The 24,060-nt window shown below is 37.7% G+C and overlaps 1 protein-coding gene across 3 annotated transcripts in view; it reads right to left on the bottom strand.

Annotated features, from left to right (window-relative positions):
- The window catches only part of ACSBG1 (acyl-CoA synthetase bubblegum family member 1), a 51,656-nt gene that overhangs the window by 24,582 nt on the left and 3,014 nt on the right, over positions 1-24,060 (bottom strand). For 2 of the 3 annotated variants that reach the window (XM_074880577.1, XM_074880578.1), the window contains exons 1-3: positions 19,102-19,181; positions 9,813-9,895; positions 661-878 (exon numbers count right to left, since the gene is read on the bottom strand). In XM_074880577.1, the coding sequence (XP_074736678.1) occupies positions 661-878; positions 9,813-9,895; positions 19,102-19,181 (381 nt within the window). Of the gene's footprint in view, positions 1-660; positions 879-9,812; positions 9,896-19,101; positions 19,182-24,060 lie in introns of those variants that run through there. The other variant, XM_074880579.1, reaches the window with a different exon arrangement.

Below are 24,060 nucleotides of genomic sequence, written 5' to 3'. Positions count from 1 at the left end.
AATAAGCATAATGTTATATAATACAGACACGCTGGAGAGAAACACATAGCATGAAGCATATACACAAATATAAACCATGGAAAGTTTTGATTTATTTATTATTTCAGTATTGACAAGACATGTCCACGCACATCTGCGTGCTGATATCCACAGCGAAACCAGTATTTATCAGCAGTTACTATGATCTAAACTTTCCACTACATTATCCTGTCTGGTTGAGCTCTGCTGTCCAAAAAGGCCTGAAAACCAGAACTTTTCAATATGAACAAGAGGATAGTGAGTACTAATTTTACCCTATGTTTAAAATGTTCTAAAATTTGTCTTTATCTTGCCAAATTCATGACGCTGCTGCTTTGACCTATTTTTCTTTTTTTAACCTTAAGGCCTTATGCTGAACTTTGTACCCATGCCCCAGAGTGAGACAGTGTAACACAGCAGCTCTTCACTTGCAGTCAAGTTCCCTTGACAGCAGTGTTACCTCTTTGACCAAGACCAATTTTCATCATTATTATTTCAATAAGGAATATGACTGCTGATCTTCAGTTAATAGGAAAATCCTCTTATATTGTGGTTTTGGGGGTTTTTTGTTTGGTTTGGGGGTTGGGGGGGGTTAAGGAGACAAAGGGACAAAAAGGAATTGGTTTTGGTTCCTGTACCTACCTTCAAGAAGCTCTTGGCTGCTTTCCTGGAGAGGCAATAATACTCTGAAAAAGTTATCTTCTCCCACCTTCCATTCTTTTTGCTGGCCAAAGCATTAAGGGATCCATATTTTTCTAGGCTCTCCTTGAACATCTGATGAACTGTTATGGGAGTCTGTGGACATGAGTTATCTATTCTCAGTCTGACTCTGCCATCAGCAAAGGAAGTCCACAGAGACTCTGGAAAGTAAAGTATTATCATCAAGATATTCTGTCATTGAAAAATACCATGTGACTGTGCCAAAAGAGAAGAGGATTGGATAAAGACTTCAGGACTAAGCACAACTGGCACTTCCCACCTTTTGAGAGAAGGGCTTTCCAGTTTTATAACTATCAAATATGCCATGTAGAAAGAGAAATCTTTATTTCTTATACTTTGTTCTGTACCTTGAATAAAAGTGCCACCATACATATACTGATCTTCTATTGTGTCACAGGGACACCACCAATTCCAGAAGAATCTGTTTGCCCATGCTCAGCCCTGCACAACTGACTATTCCTTGAGCTAGTAGAGTAGCTGGTGAATCAGAAGGCTACAGAAATCCGAAAGATCTTAAACCTCTGTCCCTGTTCAGCATCCAAGTTCCTTTTGCTTGTTATAGCTTCTTCCTCCCTCCTTCCCCTCTAGCTATTCTCCTTCATCCTGTTCCCCACTACTTACCACGGTTTTTTCCCTTGGTCATCTGCCCTGTGTTCCAGTATGTATATCCACTCCACTCACTCCTGTCTTGTCCTACTTCCATGTCATCTTTCATTTTCTTCTTGCCTTCCTCACCCTGTCTTTTTATCATCCACGTTTTTTCCCCTGTATTTTCCTCCCCTTCCTTGACAGGACACTGACACAGAGCACCAACTAATGTCACTTGGCTCTCACCACTGGTGCCACGGACTGGGGCGGTCCCTGGCATTCACAAGAAACGACTGTTACAGAGATTCTACTTAGCTCTTGTAAACCCAGCAAGAAGCAGGCTGAGTATAAATACACTCCTTAGAGAATCTAGGGGTTAGTAAGCTGGCAAAACTTAGGTGAATTCTAACAAGGAAGACAAAAAATCACTCATGACTCCCCTATCAAACAGTTCCCATACTTCTGAACAAAATACTACAAGAACATTTTAAGAACATGTTTTTTCTTAGATTTACTTCCATAAATGAAGAAATATTTTTAGCATAATCATAAAAAAATATATATTCTACAAAGATCTGGTGGAAAATTTCAGACCATAGACCTTAGGTTTGTCAGAATTAAAAGTTACAGAAAACACGACTTTTTAAAGTTTCTGACACAACTTAATAAGCACAACTGTCTTTTATTACACCTATGGAAAGCAAAAACGGTAACAAAAACTCAGCTAGTATCTATACTGTTTCCTGGTACCTCAGTGGCTGAAAAAAGCAGTTCTGGAGAGTTCAAAACCACAACATGCTTCACATCCCTCTCAAATGCTGTTCCTCTAGTTGCTTCACAGAGGGCCTCGAAACTACCTCTCTGAGCATTTCTGGCAATATCTGAACATACCAACCATAGCTGGATCCACGTGAGAACTTTAGAACACACTTGCAGCCTTCTTCAAGTCAGGCTTGAAATCTGCATCATGGATAACTAGAGGCACAGCAAGCTATTGTTAAGATCGAAAATGTACATTAAAAAAACCCAAAACAAAACCACCTTTCTCTTGAAGCAAAAAGTTTCATTACTTAGCTGTGTAGAAAAGCTCATTCATAATCAGCTGATAAAGTACAACTACTAAACTGAAAAATACCAAAACCAGTCTAGTTTGCTGCCAGTATTCTGTGAAACTATTTCTGAAGATTTCACTGCCCCATGCCATACCCTAACATATGCAGAGCATCTTGAAACAAACAAACAAAAAAACACCAAACAAAAAAACATTCACCTTTGTACCCCCTCCCAGGTAAGGACATAAAAACCCTGGTGCAGAAAGTGATGTGTTTCAACCCAGGATTAAAGTTCCTGACTCGCATTATGTTCCATTCATGCTCCTGACTCACAGTCTTGTGTTTGTTCTCTTGACAAACGAAAAATAGTAATGACAGCAATAAATACAGACAAAGCTGCTTAATTTCCATGTGCCTTCATCTTCTCATGTGTCAATTACACATAATGATTTTCAAAACATAGGTGTGGAGCTTTTCTTAGGTCAGTTGAGGAAGGGGATCATAAATCCAGACAGTTCAGAAAACAGCTAACTATGAAGGATTCTAGGTAATAGACAGATATACTTTATCAACAGTGGCAGCCAACAAATATTTTATGAGTAGTGAAGGCAAAGCAGGTGTTTCCGCATTAAACCCCAATCCTGGTTTGAAAAGGATGAGAGGCAAGACCTGTCAGCGACAGAAGCTAGTGTTAATCCAAATGCTTATTTTCTGCAGTGACACACCAAAGCCCAGACAAAAAACTCTGTATGATGTTCTGGCTTCTAAACCAACAAAGATGGCAGGGATTGCAGGTGTGGTTGGGCACAGGTGGGTGACTGCTCTGTTGAAAACAAAATCGTACCATACAGAGCTAACATTCTAGTCCACGTATTATAAACACTCTTTAACAAAGAGTATCTCTCTTCAAGGGAACTGAAAATATTAGCAACATTCCTATAATAACATTACAAAAGTCGCATAATTACTACCTTTTCACTGTAGATGTACAGTAGATAACAGAATAGTTTCCACAAAGAAGAGAGAAAAATCAATGAAATTATTGCAATATCTGTACACAGAAATCAAAAATGTACTCTGAAACTGGATCTCCTTTTGCTTTTCCTTATGCAGTTTTTTCTGGTGTTAATTCATACCAAAGACTAAGAGAAGAATCAGTTTCACAGAGACTCAGTGAATCACCTTAACAATACACAATATATATCGTAAAGGAATATAAACTTGAACGCCCCTTCACTGTCTGTTCTTGCATGTATTTGCAGATAGAACTTAAATCTAAAACCAGTTCCTAAATCTAGACAATAAACCAAATAATTCTAAAGATCTAACTATTCTGTCCCATAGAATTTGTAAAAACAGCAGAACGTGAACAATATATTCTGCTGTCAGTTTGCAGAGGATTTGAAGCAGAGGGCTCATTGTTCTCAGTAAGAGCCTGGGAAGGAATGCCTGGCTAAATACTGAATGACTTGATTATAGACTTTGGGAAAAGCAAAACAGGTGCTCTGCCTCACTAGCATCTGAAAGTAAAACTGCAATGTCCAGGCTGGAAATGAACTCAGAACCACCTAAAACCAAAGTGGAAACCAGAACAAAGATCCTTTAAATACACTGTTAGCGTTGGTACATTATTGGTAGGTGGTTGATAGGTTTACAGAGAGCACAAGAAAAAAATAAAACAGCATTCCAGCTCAAAGGACTTAATGCCACTGAGAGTTCCCTATATGCAAGCAAAGAGGAGTACTTATTTCTTTGCTCTTTCTTCTAGTAACTCCTACTACCTGCATTATACTTTGTACCCAAAATGCTCTTTCATTCACTAATATGTGACCTCGGTTCATGTCCTTCATATCAATTCACTGAAGGTCAGAGAAGGTGAGAAAAAAAACCTTCTCCTAAAGAAGACTATTTTGTCAGATAAAACAAAATATGGCAGAGATTTTATTCAGATAGGTAGAGTCTTGACTGTTGCTCTTTGAGCCTCTTCATGTTTTTTTTCCCCACGCCATTCTCCTCCAAGGCCAAATTCCATGATCAGACTAAATTTTCCATGATTCACTGTCTTTGCTGCTGAAGGAAGAGATGGCTCAGTACAGTCTCATACGTACAGTGTATAATAGGATGACTGTACTGCAGTTTGTCTTAGGAACTGCTCTAAGGATAGCTGATCTAAATATATCGGATTTTAGGTGTACAGTTTTCCCACTGAAGTGTAAATTTTTGACAAGAAACTTTACAAGAGAAAAAAAATAGTTAAAAGCTTTGTTTACCACTTAAAAAATACCTTGAAAGTTTTCAACTGATCTCTTGCAATACAATCCTAGACTTGTGAACCATTTACATGTGAATACTGATTTATAAAAGTACATTTGTTACTCAAATATTTTCTACCAAGTCTGATACAGTATACAACATAAACACAATTTTTAATCAGCCAGCTGTTATTCCTTTCCACCATGTATGACTGAACAGTTGTGACATGGTATAGGCTGTCTCTCCCAGCCCAGATAACAAAACCATTTTAAACAGACAAATAGCAAGTCCGTATATTTTTTTTGCATGAATAATCAGTCTGGCTGAAACTGCTGGACCTCTGGGATGCATGAAAGAGACTGTGTACTAGTTAAAAAAAAAGAAGAAATACACTAATCCTACATTTTAAAGCTAATATATGAATGAAACCCTCTTCATGTTCACTACCTGACCTGCAAGTATCCTGGTGACTGTCAGAACAGTTTCGGGAATGTAAATGAATTCCAATGTATGGAAGAACAACTCAGAGCCATATAAAATGCAGAAGAACCAAGGTCACCTTTCAGACAGGTAGACAGACCGACAGGCTGATTGTGGAATGGCCCTGCTACATGACCTGAGTAACTCCAGGTGATATTCCATAGATGTGCCCTGAGAGGCAGGAACTAAAACAATAATTTAACTTCTGCTTGTAACTGGTTCAGATTTAACTCACAAAACAGTATCCTGATTATATGCCAGTTCCTGCAAAACAACACTGTGCTATAATGACGAGAGAAGGCATTCAGCTCTTTGCTGGAGGCGTTTCTGATAGACAGTCATCATCCCAGATTCCACAGCTATGATGCCATCACATTCTGCTGACAACACAAATACATCATTCCTCCTCTGACCCATTATTTTTCAGTTTTCTTCAAGATGTCTGTGGCCCTGAAAGCTTAACTTCTTTTTAGTAAAAGCTGGAGCTGGGTACACACAGGTTGGAGTCTGAGAACTTGGCATCTGTGTCAAACTTTCCCTTGTGCCAATGAACAGATTAAACATGAGTACAGAACTCCTGAATTTCAAGTGAACCTGAATGTATCTGCCAGAATATATACATAAGGATTCTTTTTTAAAAAAAAAAATACAGAAAACAGCTTCCTGTTGCCTGCCTTGCCACAGTGGGGGAAAGAGGAGGGTTTTCTGCTATATTATCAATTTTCCACAATAAACACGTAACTTTAAAGTCTCGAGTAGAAAAGACTGAATAAATAGCAGAAATCTTTTTAAATTAGCTAAAACACACACAAATATTTCGGTTAATGGAAATTTGTACATTTTCCATTGGAAGAAAACGGAGCACTTACAAATTGCAATAAAATATACTGCTCTTCACATCAGTAAACTACCACCAATGTGGATCAGAGAAATAAGAGATCCTCCAAAGAGTGTCTCCACAAACTGATGTGGAGGGAGTGGTGCATCAGGACAAGCACAAAACAAGCTTCATAACAATACTGACGCTTCTAAAACTGATTACAATGCACCAAAATGGAAGCGTGCAGAGGGTGTAATCAGGAGGAAACATCACTACAGAAACATCGCCCAGGCACGCAGGAATGGAAAGTCAAAACTCAGTTGGAATTGAAGTTGGTGAGTGATGTGAGAAGCCACAAGAAGGGCTTCTACAGGTACACTGGCAGCCAAAAGGAGAACCAAGGATATCACAGGCAACTTACTGACATAGGACGTGAAAAGGGCTGATGTACTCAGTGCCTTCTTCACTTCGGTCTTTACTGGCAAGATCAGGCTTCCTGGGTTTCTGTGCCTAGTGGCAGGTGAGAAGTTTTACCTACAACAGCAGAGGAAGATCAAAGCAGGGACCACTTATGCAAACTGGACACATACAAAAATGTCAGTGGGCTCAGATGGGATGCTTCAGAGTGTACAGTGAGAGACCAGGCCAAAGTCATTGCAAGGCTGCTCTCCATCATCTTTGAAAAAGCATGGCAATCTGGTAAAGTCCCCATGACAGAAAAAAAGGCAAGTATCACACTTTTCTTCAAAAAGGGGAAGAAAGAGGATTCAAATAACTAAAGACCAATCAGACTCACCTCAGTCTGTGGAAAGGCTATAGAACAAGTCTCCCAGAAATCATTTTAAGCTATAAAATGGTGACTGAGACAAGCCAGAATGGACAGACTTGATTTGGCCTTGGTAAATCCAACCCAACTGCCTTCCATGATGAGACGACTGGCTCTGAGATGGGGAGAGCAGTGGCATGTTGTTCACTTTACCTTTAACAAAGCCTTTAACAAGGTCTCCCCCCAGCATCCTTGGAAGGTTTAGACTAGATGGAGTTGGAATAACAGGTGAATAAAAAATTGGCAGGATAATTAGTCTTCAAGAACAGTGGTCAACATTTCTAAGTCTAACTAGCAGTCAATTATAAGTGACATTCTTCAGGGGTTAGTCCTGAGAACGATACTGTTTAATGACTGCATTATTGTCTTGGACAACAGAATGCACCCTCACCAGCTTCAAAGATGACACCAAACTTGCGGAATTGGCCATCATGCCAAAAGGCAGGGCTGTCATTCTGATAGACCTCAGCAAACTGGAAGAATGGGCTGACATAAACCTCAAACCTTGACAAGGGTGAATACAAGTCTTGCATTCGGGGTAGGATAACCCCATGCAACAGCACAGACTGGATGCCAGCTGGCTCAGCAGAAAAATCCCTGTGGTTCCTGGTGAACAAGTTGAATGCAAGTCAGTAATATGTCCGGTAGAGATAAAGGCTAACTAACACCTTAGGCTGCATTAGCAAGATTATAGCCAGCAGATCAAGGAAAGTGATTATTTCCCCCTACTCAGTACTCATGAGGGTGCACCTGAAGCAGTGTGCAGCTTTGGAAGCCCCAGTGCAAGAGAGAGATCCTGACAAATTGAAGCAACCCCAGAAGAGGGACACCCAGATGGTCAGGGGCCTGAAGCGTACCATGTATGAGAAACTCCTAAAGGAGACGGGTTTCTTCAATCTGGAGAAGAGAAGATAAAGAATGAATCTAAGTTCAGTCTGCCACAGACTGAAGGGGGGTGCTATAAAGAAGACAGATTCTTCTCAGAGGCACACAGCAGAGCAACAAGAGGCAATGGACATGAGCTGCAGCAATGACAATTCTTGCTGGATAAAGAAAAATAATTTCACAGTGCAGGTGACTCAGCCTAAGAAGAGGGACTGAGAGGCTGTGGAGTCCTCGGAGGTTTTCAAAACTCAGCTGAACAAAGCCACAAGAACTCCTATGAGCAGAAAGCTGAACTAGTTGGCGTTCAGTAGTCTTTTCCAACATAAATTGTTTTGTGATTCTATCAGTATAAAACCAGCATGAATGAGTTCTCTTTTAACTTTACACTGGTTTTAAGCCAATATAATACTTGGTGCCAACAGTAAGGTTACTCTGGATTTACATATGCATTAGAAAAACCAAAATCTGTCCTGGTTCCACAGGAATGAGCTTCTATACATTGGTGGAAAAGAATGGGGAAAAAATTCCAGAACAGTCTGCAGTCCTCATTAGACAAATTGACTCCTAAGGTTGCAGAACATATCAATTATAAAATGAGGAAAGACAGATCCGCACAACTAGTAAACATCAGAATCTCCTTCTTTTCTCTTGACATACAAAGCAGAGCCACCACAACTAGACACTGAGCTTCCTTCTCCTGAAAGATTTTCTGGAAGAAGTTTTTGACATTCAGTCCTCACTTTACCACTCAGCATCTGCATAGCTGTGGGATGTCTCCAAGTCAAACAGTGCTTCTCATTTAAATGGATAACAAGTAGTGCCACAGATTCTCAAAGTCAAATAAAAGACGAAGGCTAACTTAAATTGTAAGCTCCTGATTCATCAACTTAGAAACATATCTAAACACAAATAAAGGAACTACTTAATTAAAATGGATGGGGTGTGACTTGTGTTTGCAGGAAAATTATGATGGAACAGCTGGAATGGCTTCCACCCTCAGTTGTTCACCTCACCTTTCTTCCAGAGGTTGTGGTCACCTCTGCAGGAGTGGCTGAATGGCATGTGCATTCCCTCCTGAGCACTGTGGTTTACAGCCCAGCATATTACTCTAAATTGCAGCCAGGAGCAACCACTGGGAGAGAAGCAGGGTAGATAGCTGACAGCAGTAACTAGCGTCCCAGATAAATTCTTAGAAAAATAGGTCAGAGCCTTCACGAGCAAACAAGCAAGTACTCTGCAGAATCACAGCTTCAGTAATAACTTATGTATATAATACGTGTCTCAAATAGTTCAACAAAATCCCCTGAAAATTTGAAAACAGAAATTAGTTATCACCTTTATCCATCCAAATTTATTTCCTGCTTACTGAAAAACAAAAAGCGAATGGCTAGCTGTTCAATTCTTGGAAAGAAACCTATTGTGTATCAAAGAATTGCCTTTTAAAAATAAATATATATGCATACAGGTATATATTTATACATATGTATAAAGTCTGCATGTGATATTCCTACACAGATCTGTTATTTCTTTAAAATCCGCTTGCAGTCATTGCTCCCATTGTCTCATAGAACAAATATTCCCTGTTTAAATAAGCAAATTTAGATACCAGTAGCAGCCTCACCAAGGCAACAGGGAGTCCCCTTAGGGCTGCAAACCTTCCAAAGAACCTCAGGAAGCAAACCTCCTTTAAGCCACACACTAACACAACTAGGTTAATTTACCCCTGCAGTTGGCTTAAAATTATAGTATAATGCATATGCTACAGTGCAACACAGAACTCACCAAGATATAGATACTCCTCTACAGTCTCCAGTTATTACACAGTATGGCAAATCCTTAATAGCTGACAGCTGGTAAGTAGGCTGTGATGCCAAAGGAAACAGAATTGGTATGATTTTCCATGGGATCAGCCTGTTTTTCACTTTTATCTAGTAATCATCTCAAATACAGACAAAAACTGGGAGAAACTATTGAATTCATGCAAGTTTACAGAAAGCTCCTGAAAATTTTTCAGTTGCCTTGACTCACTTCAGTTTAATTTTATTTTTGGTTGCCTCTCCTTATTCCTGAAAAATTGTCAGTCATAACTTGCTAGAATAGACACAAACATTACATTAAAAAAATTCTAAAAAGAGCTCAAATTTCCAAGGACCACCTTTCACGTGCTTACCTGTTGGCTCTATGCCTTCATCTTGGGTCTCCTCCAAACAAGGCAGCAAATCTCTGCAGACAGTCTGTGCATCTGAAAAGGTTCTAAAAGAAAACATACCTATTAAAAAGTTATCCAGAAGTGCCAGTAGGAACCACTACAATCAACATACAATATATCCAAGGGAAAACAAAAACACAGCTTGCAAGCACTTAGAAATACAAACAGGAGAAAATAGAAAGCTCGGAGGGACAAAGAACATTTTGCCTCTTTGTGGCAAACTCCACTACAATTGGGTTAACCAACCAGGGAAATGCCTTCACTCTAAGGTTGACATTCTTATTTCACACAGTGGACTTTTGGTTTCAACATCACAGAATTTACCATATAGAGACACTCAATGTGAATCTTGACAGAAAGGCCATGAACCATGCAAGTATAAAGAATGAATTATCAATCTTAATCTTGAACATACTGCCACTGTACTAATATCACAATACCTCGTAAATTGTCACTGTTTATACCTGTTGAAGCTCTGAGGTTTGGGGTTATTTTTTTGTTGTTTGGGATTTTTTAAGGCTAGGCAAAGAAGGAGATTTAGTTCCTAATAATAAAGTTTCCCAAAAACTCCACCAAAGCAACAAAATATCATTATCATATGGACAAAATTAACCTTTCTTGGCTTAACCAGATGAAGTTTAAAGCACAGACAATACAAACTCAAAACCAGAAAGTCTGTAAGGTAACAGACTGCAAAGGATTATATGAGCAAAACATCTAAACAATAACTAAGCATTTAGAAATGACTGACTGCATAAAGCAATGCACTGCAGATTATTCATGAATAGCAGCATGCAGATTTTTTAATTTATCTGACTTCATTTAGTAGAACAAGGAATGGGAATCAGCAGCCTTCACAGACCAAGAACAAGTTAGTATTATCTTCATTCTCTCTCAACAGATACAGCAGAAGGGTCCTGAGTGAAGCTCAGGAAGTCCTTCCCCTCCACAGCATAATAAACTAACTCAAAATGTAGAAGAAGAAAGTCTGAACAATGCCCTTTCCAGCTTTCAAATACATAACCAACAACTTCAAAGCTGTTTTTTTACACAGCAGTATCATGTAGCAAACAGTAGGACCAAACACTACATCAGACATTATTTCCTATCTCACATTAACAACTACATTTTGTAGAATATCTATATGTGGGACACTCCTAGAATTTATTATTGTTATCCACAATGAAATCATACTTAAAGAAAGCCTTAACCAAGCTGGATCCCTTTTACAAGAATTTGGCAGATTTTTAAATTCTTCACCCCTCAGAAGTGACAATTGCAGTGCATTTCTTCCCTTGCTACTACCATGCTGCAGATCTCTATCTCTGAGCAGAGGTACAGGTCGCAAAAGCAGCTGAAGGAAAATGAGGAGTCATCACTAATCTTGCCTGCGAGGCTATTTCCTCTCTTGTTAATGGCATAATGGGATGAAACATGAACAGGCTTGTCTGATAAGCAGAGAGTTAGGTTCTGAAAATAGTCACGGGCTTGGTGAAGGCGGATGTTGTTGAGAAACTGAGTAATTTAAATATAGAGGGGGATTATACTGCATTTTGAAAGGTAAACCTGTGTTTGGTATATGGGAAAATGGTGACTTAATGAAGTGGGATTGCAAGGACAGAATGATGGACCAGGAAGACATATTTAGAAATAAAAGAGCAAAACATCTGAAATAATTTAAACACATGTGTTTGCCATCTCAAAACATTTCATAGTTCTTGAAATTTTCCCTTTTTTAAAGAAAAACTACATTTGATGTTTAGAAATCTAGTGCAATCTTTTCCTTTAAATCTTTTGAATACTAAAGCTTTTCTAATTATTATTATTTCACAAAACAAATAACAAAAAGTCTCAGTCAAAAGATAACTGAACATTACTCTTGCTGAAAATGAATAGCGAAAAACTCCTCAGAAGAAAACAGATCTGATTAGTAATGTATCAGAAGAGCCTCCTGTGAGGCTACTCAAAACATTTAATAATCATCACTGATGACTTTTCCCAGATGAAAATCTCTTTAGTTTGCTTTACTGCCATCTGACTGTTATAGGATACTGGTTTAGTTTATATTATGTTTCCTTAATAGAAGAACAATCGACCAGCAAGTCTGAACTTTTGAACTCGCTCTGGTAACGCTTCAACATGCAAATGTCATATGAGGAGCTCTATGCATCTAATATCTTCAGGAGTAGTAAAGTTAGTAACGCTGCACGCAAAGTAGTTGTTACCTGTCTCTATGGACTAAGCAGCCCATTTGAGAGTTAGGGGTTTTTTGCCCTGGAAGTACAATTAAGAAATTTTCTCTTCCATTAACAATTTCTGTGTATATTCAGAACCATCCCTTCTGATTGAAAGAGTACGTTTTTAAAGTTGCTACTTTTAGCTTTTGTTAGAGTTATTCATTTAAAAAGTAAGATCCAAGAATGGTTATGTTATCTGGAATTGTTAAAGTAAGACTGAATTGAGCAGAATTCGGTGGGACTGCTTGATCAAGAGCTTACTGAGCATACAGCAGCAAGGAGAAAACACACTGCAGAATTACAGTTTGATGGTAAGATGCCCCAGCAAAACCAAAACACTTTGGAAATCTGGACTTTGGCTAAATTTGTTACTAAGGCTGAGGTTCTGCATAAATTATTTAGTGTTATTAGTGCAGGGACAGCATGTTCCAAAATCCAACTACCAGTTTAAAAGTGGATTTTCTACATCCAATTTTTGTGTTAAAAAAAAAAGTTTATGATTCCAGAGGTAATACGCAAAAACCTCTACAAAGCACACAGAGGATTTAACAGCAGAGGTCACTTTAGCAAGCCAATTAGAACAAACTGAGTTCATGTTACACAACATGGACCAGCTAGACCTAAACAAAGCTTAGTTCTGTATAACTCCATTAGCAAGAGTAGTTTTTGAATGACAGCATTTCCTGATGTAATTTGGGATTTAATTTCAAGGTACCATTCTTTCAAACATGACCTCATCTGCTGCCTGAATTCAACGCACACACACACACCCCCCCCTTCACGGAGACATACCATGCTCAGGCTGACTGGTTTATCCAGAGGTTTGGGGCAAATCCTAACGTAGCACAACTCACTTGCAGCTACCACCATTACTCTGTGCCAGTTAATGTTGTACTGAAGCTGTTCTCACACATCAAGCCAACCTAAAAAGCAAGAACTGGAACATTCTCTACGTTGGATTAACAAAAGGAAAGTTTCCTTTCCTTTTTTGTTTCCAAGATTCTAACAGCTCTAGTGAGATTTATCTTGCAAACCAGTGGAAGTAAAGCATATGCAACTGATACTATAATGGTAAAATAACGACTGATGTAACTGGCAGTCCTTACCACTGGTGATGATTCACCAGAAGCAAAGGATCCAATCTGAATTTGCTGGCATAGCAATTACTGTTTTTAACTAAGTGTATTTGATGGAAACCAATGAATACAGCACCATTTCTTATCGTAACTACAGAAACTAAATGTAACAGCTGAATCTCTCTACTTTTATCATTATGAAATGGCAGTGCTCTTTTGCTGAAGTTACACATTAGAAAAACTGGGGGTTTTTGTTACCATAATGATACCAGGTGTCTGATTAACAGCACTATTTACTGTGATACTAACTTCCATAATATTTAGTTTCAAACAGGACTTTGGAATTGGCCTCTTTGCTCCACAGGCTCTATGTTTCCTTCTCTGGTAACTGGAATTTCTGCTTACATCTCATATTCTAGGTCAAATACAGTCAGATATTTGTTGTCCTCTAAATTGTCTCCTCGCAGTAAAATCTTATGAAAATACTAAGAATAAAACTGAAAATAATCTATAAAGTCAGTGTTTAATATGATAATGAACCAATGATTTCTATGGAGAAAATGTTTTACATAAATTTTCACTTTAATAAGCCTCACAGAACACACTGATTTTCCCATATTGTCCTGTATAATTAGGTTAGAATCTTTTCTCTCAAATTTAAAAACGATGAACTTGTTGTAAGGTTCAATATATTTTGGCCTTGACTCTGCAGAATGATTTCTAAGATCACAAATTGCACCAATGTAATATGAACACTGTTATGCAGCAGTCATTACCATGAGATTTAAGGGGAAGCTATTCGTGAAACAGAGATTATGTACAGTGGCAAATGAAAAGACATCCCATATTCTTTTCGTATTCCTATTGCTTATCACTATCATTCAACTCCTGCAGCTTTGTCAGTGTTAGATTTTTACCAGTTGGCTCCCTACAGGAGTTATTAGAATTTTAAAAAATAAAACAGCTTTCTATAAACTCACAAAAATAAGCAGTTTATCAAATAATTACATATGTATATTTTAATACATTATTCAGTAGAATGTATTCCTTTAGCTTTCAGGATATTTACTCATAACCCTTTATATATATATAGCAAGTCAAAGTTCTTAAAGTCTGGAAATCACATTCACAACTGCTCACAGAAAAGACTTAAACTTTTTTTTTTTTTTTTTTAATTTAAACAGTAGTTAATTAGTTCTCCTATTACACAGCTTCTCCACTCTCACCTTGTTCCTGGATAATGCTGTACCATACGTGTGGGCTCACCATATAATGAAAATATTTTTATTAATTAATTTTATTCTGTTTCAGTGTATGGGAAATGTTCACTGCTGAAGACACTGCATTCATAATATATATTATCAGATAAATTGAGATAATGTGATGCCTAATTTTAGAAGAACATGATGTTCAAGGTGAAAAGCTTTGGCTATGGTCAACCATGTTACTGCAGTTCCTGTCTGCTTAACTTTCAAAGCTTTATTATAAGACTATTGCATGATTTTTGTTCTTTTGTTCCTTCAAAAGAAATTACCCTGCAGATTTTCTACAACAAGGAACATAGCCAATAATAAGGGAATGCTCAGTTGCAGTGTCTGCTGAGTGCATACAATTTCTCTATCACTTACATGCTTTGTCCAAAAAGCGATCCGTTTAGCTTCTCCTGGGAATGCTCTCATAGCACTGCTTCCAGACTCAGTGGCTCTCGGGAAGGCTCACTTGTGTTTTGCCCACATCGTGATGATCCAAAGCAGTGCAGCTCCTTCATCTGTTTCACCGTTCCTCTGAGCGTATCATTTACAAACTCACCCACAAAGCTACTTTCAAGCGGCAGTAAGCATGTTACTACATAGTTCTTACAACACAGTCTCCACCTTGTAATTACACTCCTTTCTCTGCTTGCCTTGCCCAAATAAATATTTTGTAATATGCAGGTGTTTATCTTAGGGAGCAAGGTGTGCAAATCTCCATTTACACAAGTACTTTCTTCTCAAACACTGGCTTTCCTAACTATTAAATATGAATCTTACTTAATACACAAAAATAGGCTGAACTGGAAAAATACACATTTCTTCCAAGGCAGAACTTCTTCATAAATTTTGTTTTAATCTCTCACTGCTTGCTTCTCCTGAGGATGACTTGGTGAATTTAATTTCTTAATTCTTTCCTACAGCTTGGTTGTTTGATCATTTAAGTAATCTGTAATAAAGTAGATGAAAAAAATCCCTCTTCCAATCAGCATGCATCTTTTGCTGCTTCATTGTTTGTGAAAAATGTCGTAAATATTTATCTTTGTTCTAACAATGTGGTTTTTTTCCCTAAGGTGTTGTTGTATGTTCTCCAGGACAACCCAGCTATATATATATATTCCACCAGCCTTAATCTACATTAGAGCTGCTTTTGGTAGTATGTTTTGGGTCTACATCTGCACATTCCAAAGTGCTTTTCATTGGGTGTTAGGCATTTTCAACAGCTCACTGGGGCATTTGAATTCAAGATGGAATCATTAAGTAATCATCTGACAATTCTTCTGGCAGCAAAAAGCGATGGCTTAAATTACCTATGGGTACCTCTGAAAACTTTAATGATTCTGGCACTTTGCCTAGAAACTTCAGAAACTAAATATCTTCATCTGGATCCCATTCATGAGTAATCCTCTCCCAATTCCCCATGCATTCTGCAAATGCTGAGTCCAGTATTTTAAAACAGAGCTCTGGGGAGAAGTTGTATGAGAGAGCACAAGACAATAAATTTTGAATCACGGATTGGCCCTAGAGACAAAGACAATAAAGTCACTCTGACTTAAATCAACATAGCAACATAGTACTAAAGCTCTGATAGCTCAGCAACTAAATAGAAATCTGTGTCCAGCACATAAATAGCCAAGTAGCAAATACTGCATCTCCAGACTCTGAGGAGCTGTGAATTGTTACCCAAGACATTTTGAAGATGTTTTCTTGTTTTCTATGGCATAAGGAAAAAAACCCACAGTAATGGCATGTCTGTTGTTTACACTCTAATTTTGTATAACATGTAAAATTCTTCCTACACTAAGGAGCAGAGGAAAGAGTCACAAGAGGTCTTCGTGGTCCTTTACAGGGACATTGCTGTCTATTATGACTGGTCATCTTATTTACTGCTCTATCCAAATTAGGGCAATATTATAATACATTCCTTACTCGTCCTATTTAAAATTTCCCTTTGTCCTCGAAGAACAGTTTAGATTTAGGTTTTAATTGGTTTTCATGTCCTCATGAGACTTAAAAAGGGGGCCACAAATCAGTCCAGATATGTTCCTACTCTTGCAAAAAGGGTTAGCTGATTTGACAATTGGTTTATTTTTCACAGTACACAAGAAACCAGTCTTTCTCAAATTACTCATACAACTTCTTCCCACACAAAGGTATATTTAAAAGCAAAACAAATGCTTAATAAAGAACAAAGTACTAAAGATAAAGTTAACAGCTGAGATCTATTTCTCCATATAACACAGTTGGCACACACCTTCTAGTAAAACCTATCTCTTTACTTGCAAAAAATAAAACTGAAGTATTTTTTTCCTTTGTTAGGACTAAATATCCTCAAAAATCAGGCCATTTATTTTGGTGAGCAGACCAGTTTCACAGACAGCTGAGAACTACGTGGGTGAATGGGAAAGAATGAACAATGTAGCTGGCCTTTTTTTATCCACACACCCCCCCCCCCCCAGCTCTATTCAGCCGTTGGAAGTGTACTACAACCCTTCACTGACCTTGGTACAGATTTTTTGGCTCTGTTCTCCCCTGCACAGCAAAAATCCAGACCTGAAGCTGAAATCTTCCAGTAGCTGTCTCTGTACTGTTATTTGCAGGGAGTGCAGCAAAGTTAGGTCACACAGAACTCATTATTTCATCTCTTCCTCATTTTTTAGGTCACACTGATTCAATTTCAGCCTTATAAAAGGTCTTTTTTTCCTCTTTCCATTTTGCTAGAATTTTATTTTCTTTATCTAGTCCTTTCTACCTAGAATCCTACCTCCATCATACAAAAAAACGTACATAAAGTTTGCTGCCTAACTTCAAACCACACCAGGTAAACAACACTATTTAACAGGACAACTGACTTCTCCAAAAAACTAACAAAGAAGTATTTATGCCAAGGACTTTGAATGCATCAAAACTATTTGGAATTCTAGTCTCTGTGATATTTTTTCACTAGAAGTTCAGAAACAGACCAAATGCTAAACATCTTTCTAATACAGGAAGCTTAAATTTCCTGTTTGCAGTGGATGCAACCCACCATGTACTTTAAAATTCTCTTTTAGCTTTTTTTTTTTTAAATAAGGAAAAGATGGAAACTTTTTGCTTAAGCATGTCACTAATAGAAGCATGCATGGACAAAAATAGAGGTGTAATTTAGCAAAATCCTAACTTTCATGAGTCAGTGTGTACATATACTGATCACAAGTCAAATACTCGTTTACGATCTTTGGACAGATTGCACAAAAAAAAAAAGACAGTTTTGGTATTAACTGTATTAGGACTCCAGAAGCAACAACAACAATAAAACATTCAAAAGTTTTCAAAGATTTCTTAAACTTTTTTCTTTTCTAAAAACATTAAGTCTACAGTTTGCTCCTAAGAATGCTTATCTAGGATTACAAAGCCCAGAACAGAAGAAACCATTATGATAAAACTGATCTCAACCAACTGTTTACCTGAAAGAGTCAAGCAAATCTTTCAAGTTGTTACCTAAATCTTGCAAGTTGTTACCTAAACAAATGTGAAGTTAGATTTAACTTAACAGAAAAGTATCTGCCTGATACAATAGTTCAGTCTCTGGGAATGGATAATTAGTACTCAACAATACTGACAAACTTATAATAATCAGAATGAAAGCATTTCCTGTGAGATGTGTTGTTCTATTCTTGAAATAGGTATTTCTAAAAACACTAGAGATGGGGAGCTTTCTCTAACAGAAGATACCATTCCAGGTATGCAGTAACAGGAAAAAGAAAGTGTTTTTCCCTTTTGTGCTGCCTAGGACAGAAAGAAGACGGCAGCCAGTACGGTTATCTTACATGTAAAAAGGTAATATAAACCCTAAAACAAAGTCTTCTAAAATTCAGTTCCCCAGATCACCCTCTAAGATATGGGTTACCTGGTTAAGTTCTGTTGCCTTTGATGGGAAGAAGATGCTCAACCACAAAGGCCAATTACCATCTAAGGATTATTCCCCCAAATTCAGAAAGGAAAAGACACCTACTTCTATAGCCGCAGCTAGGGTACTTTTTAAAGTACATTATATGTATTATAAGTGCAGAGCAACAGCTACTGACCTTCCAGAGTCTTTAGTGCCACTCTTACCATCAGACACACATGAGGGGATGGTACAGGAGCATCGACTGTTTATTTTTTTCTTGACTATCTGAACTTTGCTATTTTCTGGTATTTGCGAATGCCTGTAATCTCACTACATGGTTGTAAAGCCATTAATCATTTAGTATACTGAAGCATAAAAGTCTAGTAGTTTACCAGCATTTTCAGTTAGCCTTCCATATTTTTGCTAAACTGTGAGTGGCTGAGCCACGGGAGCTAAACACACCTCTTGTTGGAACTGCTATAACACGAACTTCTGCTGAGCCCAATTCTGGGGCTAAGAGCCTCTGTGCTATAAAATGAACACTACACAATTAGCTTTATGCAAACAGGATACAAGCAACATAGTCCATACTGAATGATGCTATTAGGTTTAATGGAAGTTAGCATAGAAGAATAAATCCATTTAGAATCTTCACCACAATTTTCTCTCTTTTTAGCTCAAATGATACCTTAGATAGCAGAGACACCATTAGGCAGTCAAGGTTCTTGTGGATCTGTGTGGTAGTAGAAGACAAACTTAAATTGTGAAAAATTGGTAAATCAGTTTGTTAAAATAAATACTCAAACGCTACTTTACCCATTTTCACAGCTTTCTGAAACATTCGTTGCATTTTCATGTTGTAATTTTTTCATAAGTCTCTCTCCACTGTTAGGCATGCTGACAAACCCTCTAAAGCTGGTCACAAATATGCTACAGAACTGTGTGGGTCAGGCATAAATAAGCTACTTGGACAACTGAAGAAACCAACAGTAACTGGTTATTTGTTAAAAAATCCAACACGCAATACAAGAGGAGGAGACTACAGCTACAAAAGCTATTTTCTTTCTGATTTTAACATGCTTGAAATGTCGCAGTGCCTGTGAGCTGCTTACTGTTAAACTTTCCTTTTAATTCAGTTTTCTTTAATTATCCATGAGAAGAATTTTAATGAGTCTACAATGCTTTAAGATGCAAATCTTTTCTTTTGCCAAGATCTCCAATGAATTTGTTCACGGAAGTTGAAGCAATTTTAATTTTATTAACTTTAGATTCAATAAAGTTATTTTCCTAGAGACAATGCACATTAAATTCATTAGGAAATGCCTTCAAGTCAATTATACCTATGAAACCCAGTACTGCAACAGCCAAGCACCTCCGCCAGCATCACAACTGCACCAGCACTTCATCGACTTCACCAAATCAGGCCTATCATATACGGTTGAAGTTTCTACACATGACTAAACTAATTACTTCCCAGGATGTAAGACAGTCTAGTTTAGCTACTTAGGCTACTTCTATACTAGTAAACAAAAAAGATACAGAGAATGGCTCAAGCCAAGCACCTTCCCCAGGATGGCTTTGGTCTGTGAGAACTGGCATCTCCCTAAGCCAGGGGACAGCGCAGGCCAGGGGCTGTTATACTGGGAGACGATGTTAATGACTACCCCGTCTGGAAGAGGAAGACAGGGATGCAAGCTGTGCCATGCCATTTGAGAACATGAGACAGAGACATGATCTAGAATGTTTTATTTAGTGGTACAAAGACAGCCATAGTGATTAGGAAAATGTAAGACTAGTAAACATCTAACTTTCTACAAAGATGTGAATTTTATTCCAGAGTATCTTGCACCACATCCAAATGCCTAATTGTAAATAATGCAACTTGAAATGAAAAGAAGAATTCATAGTGGGATTCTAAGGGGTCTATTCTCACACCAGAAACTTGCTCTGAAAATATCTGAACACAGAACAGGGGATATTTCAATGGTAAAAATACGTCATCTTATGCAGCGAAAATTCATTTCTGTCAGGACTGATTTAGTTCCTTCATTTTGGGATAATTCTCCAAATTCCCACTTTGTTCCAATGATTCTTTGCAGAAATCTGCTAGGCATCTTCCAAGGGCTTGCAACTAGCTTTCCAGAAATATAAAAAGAAAACAGGGTTAAACTCTGTTGCAAGAAATCTCATTTTTTTCCTCTTCTGGTCATCTAAAATGTTTTACATGCTATGTTATATGAAGAATCCAATTAGACAACCACTAATTACCTTGCTTGGCTTGTATCCTGGGTGTTGAGTGGCTAGGTAACAGGCTGATCTCATGGAAGGAAAATGGCTGTTAATTCTCTAAAACCTGTACTTTCAGCAAATACAGAAAACCTCAAAAATACATCTCTTCTATACATACTGTGTTTAGAAAGGATTTTTTTGTTTTGTTTTTCATATAATCTTCCTTAAACTAACTGATGGTTAGAAAATTATTTTGACACAATCAAAGATTCTCTGATGCTAAATCACTCCCGTACTAACAAAAGTGGCTGCAGGGCAGCCAGGCCGTGAAGCCAAGGGAATTTATCTGGGGGGACTGGTGGAGAAGAGTTGCTTTTGGACTGTGTATTGTTTGACTGTAATAGAAAACTCACATGATTGTGATAAACTGAAATTTTCCTGCAATTGTCAGCTACACACAGTCCTGCCATTTCAACAATAGGCTTATGAACGTCATGCTGTAAGAAATAGTTCTACACGGAATTTCCTTTTGTAGTTCCGGTACAACATTTCTCAGTACTCCTCAAGTTTCAAGTAATAAATCCTAACAAGCGAGGCTAGCAACTTATGTAGAGTGCAGTAAGGAATGATTTTCACCTTCAAAATATTTTTACATGGTGCAGTTTACATGATGCTATGGTCCTTTTATGTCTCTGTCTACCTGCGTGCAGCTTGCACAAGACTGCACTAGGCAGACTGCGTTTTTGCAGTGGGATGGGCTGCTTTTTGCAGCTACAGGTTAGGATTTCTGGGCATTGACAGGCTCACAAAACTGTAAAGGAAATTAAGCAGCAAATAAAGCTCACATATATAATACATCTTTGCTCTATGATTGCTGTCTTTCAGCAATTAGTGACTGATACTTAAGAGTTGAAGACACTGTTGCTACAAACTTGCACTGTGACAAGATCCCAAACAGAAATATCACCGAGGCCAAAACAAAGCAACCTTGTTACTAAGGTCAGTAACCGACAGAAGCACAATGCGCAGATCCACCTCAGCGTGGGTGGAGTCTGTGGCCCCCCCTTCATGTTTGGGACAGGTTTAATTCACAATGCCACTACGGCAACATGGAACTGCCCACAGCTGTGTACTCCCCCATTTCTCCACTTATAAGGCAAGAATGTTTATGTTTTGCCACAAAACTTGTATTTATTTAAAACCAATGGAGGAGTATAGTAATTCTGGCTGCTCCTTGCTGTTCATCCCAACTGGTTTAAGCAGTTTGCTGATTCATGAAACAAAACTACTGTGTGATTGGCTCTTTTTTTTTTTTTTTTTTTGAATTGTGTAACTGGCCACAAGCATCTTAGTGTAAAACAATGCTTTTTGGTACAAGCATGATGTTAAACTGGTAGTCCTATTGTTATTCCAGACTTCCAGCACTGAGTCCAAAACCAAAAAAACCCTCACCCCAAAACAACCACCAGCAAAACATCTAATAAGCTTTACATTTTCTATTTCAAAGGCTTTGCTACATTTATTTACAAAAATGGCACCACTTCTAGTATTTTTTTTTATTATTTCAAATCAGTCCTTCTAAAGCCTGGCAGTTTTTCAACTTGCTACTAATTGCAGCCCTCTGTATGCTATGTTCCTGAATGGCTGTTAACTGCATTTACTGTGATTATACACAGCTTTCACACACATTCATACATTTTTTTTCCCAGTTTCTCATAAAATTAAAAATGTAATTTTAGCCTCTAAAACATTTTCACTCAAATTAAAACAATCAGCTCCACAGTTACTCTTAAATGTGAGCAGGTTTCAGGGTTTAAGCAAACATGTCTTCAAACATTACTGTGGCTAAAGCTACATTAAGTCTTAGTAAACAAATGAGTCAACGCATACCTTAAAAATCAACAAATTTACACTCACTTGGGCCAAGGAGAAGATGCTGAAGGCAGATTCCATAATGAAAAGCCTCAGGCAAGCAACATCTTTTCAAACTGACATACACTTTTTATACTAATTAATTTCTAATGAAGGTATTCAGATTAGAAAAAGGACTTTTACCCCTAGCTGTGTCTCCCCATACTTACAGAACTAAAGAGAATTTACCCATACTCAAATAAGCATTTCTAGGCAAAAACAAGACTACCTCATGTACATCTGTCAGGTGAAGCAGTTTATCCCAGAAAACACTTGGCTATCCATAAGCATAACCAGCTGCATGTATTAATATTTCATTAAGTTCCCAATAGCAATCTCTCTGTAAAAATGTCTTCTCATCGACCATGCCACAGCAACAGGAATTCAATTTTGCTTTTCTGAACAAAGCATTTTGCTTTCTAGGGAATCATTCCACAACAATATAGAGAAAACACGGATTAGTTTGTGCAAAGTTTCCGGAGTCTGAGTGCCAATAACAAAAGCATCTTAGAGTTGCCTGTAACTACCAGTTTGTACTAATTAAAGATGAGAATCATAAGGGGGAAAAAAAAAAAAAAGTAGCTGCAAATGCACATCTGGAGAAAGGCAGCAGTTTCTGAGCAACTGCAGAGAGGCAGAACATCCTGTCAGGTCAAAACAACAGTTGGTCTGAGGACAGGCACATCTAGAAACAATTTTGCTGCTTCTTTCTGAGGAAAAGATTGTTTTGGACTCAAAGTAAGTAGCTTACATTTTCACAGTTACCTATAGGTGTTCATTTATCCCATCATATTTGCAGTCAGATTTTTTACAGGCCCAAATCACTTAGAGATGCCCAGACTTTAACCAAAACTGTACTGTGAAAACAGGTCTTTCTTACTCCTTCTATATTACTAGGAATTAAAATTAATTACTACAGATTGTTGCACATTTTAATTAAAACTTGCCTCAGAAAAATCCTCTAAAGATGCTAGTCACTCATTATACACTGCCCTAAAATAGCTCAAAACAAATGCCATCATTTAAATTTTCTTGCAGATATAGATCTTTTACTTTCCATCACAGGCAAAAAGGTTTTCCTAAGAGCTTATTTCTGTACAAAACATCCTTTTCAGATATTAATTATGGGGGAAAAGTTCCAGTACCATTAAAGATCCATTACATGAAACCATTACACTTTAAATAGCCTTTTACAAGCATATTTTAAATAAGACTAAAAATCATAGATTAAAGATATTATTTAAAAGGTGTTTTCCTACCAGCTTTGGGGAAATCATGATACTTGTTCAGGTTTAGATCCAGCTCAAGACCAAGAAAAAAGTCTGTTGTGATTCAGATTTCACCTTCTGGAGGGACTACTGAAGTTCTTTATGCAAATTTAGAGTGATTGAAAACAAACACAAGTTCCAACCCCTCATATTCCTGATTTTTTTTTTCAGGTGTTTGTAATGAAAGTTATTCTTGGCATTTCTTTACAAAAATCAAGGGTGCTGCAAGAAACTGCAGCTGCAATTCAGTAGATTGTACTCTTACCTGTGTCTCCAGGATGCCGCTTCCAACAGCAGCTTCACGGTTTAGAAGGCATGATTACAGAGAAATGACAATATGGCCAGACAAAAGATGGAAAGGCAAGCA

This window comes from Strix uralensis, chromosome 11 (genome assembly GCF_047716275.1).
Source record: "Strix uralensis isolate ZFMK-TIS-50842 chromosome 11, bStrUra1, whole genome shotgun sequence".
In the NCBI taxonomy this organism is placed as follows: Eukaryota; Metazoa; Chordata; class Aves; order Strigiformes; family Strigidae; genus Strix; species Strix uralensis.
The sequence above is the reverse complement of the archived record's forward strand: the minus strand, read 5'-3'. Positions and strand labels throughout refer to the sequence as shown.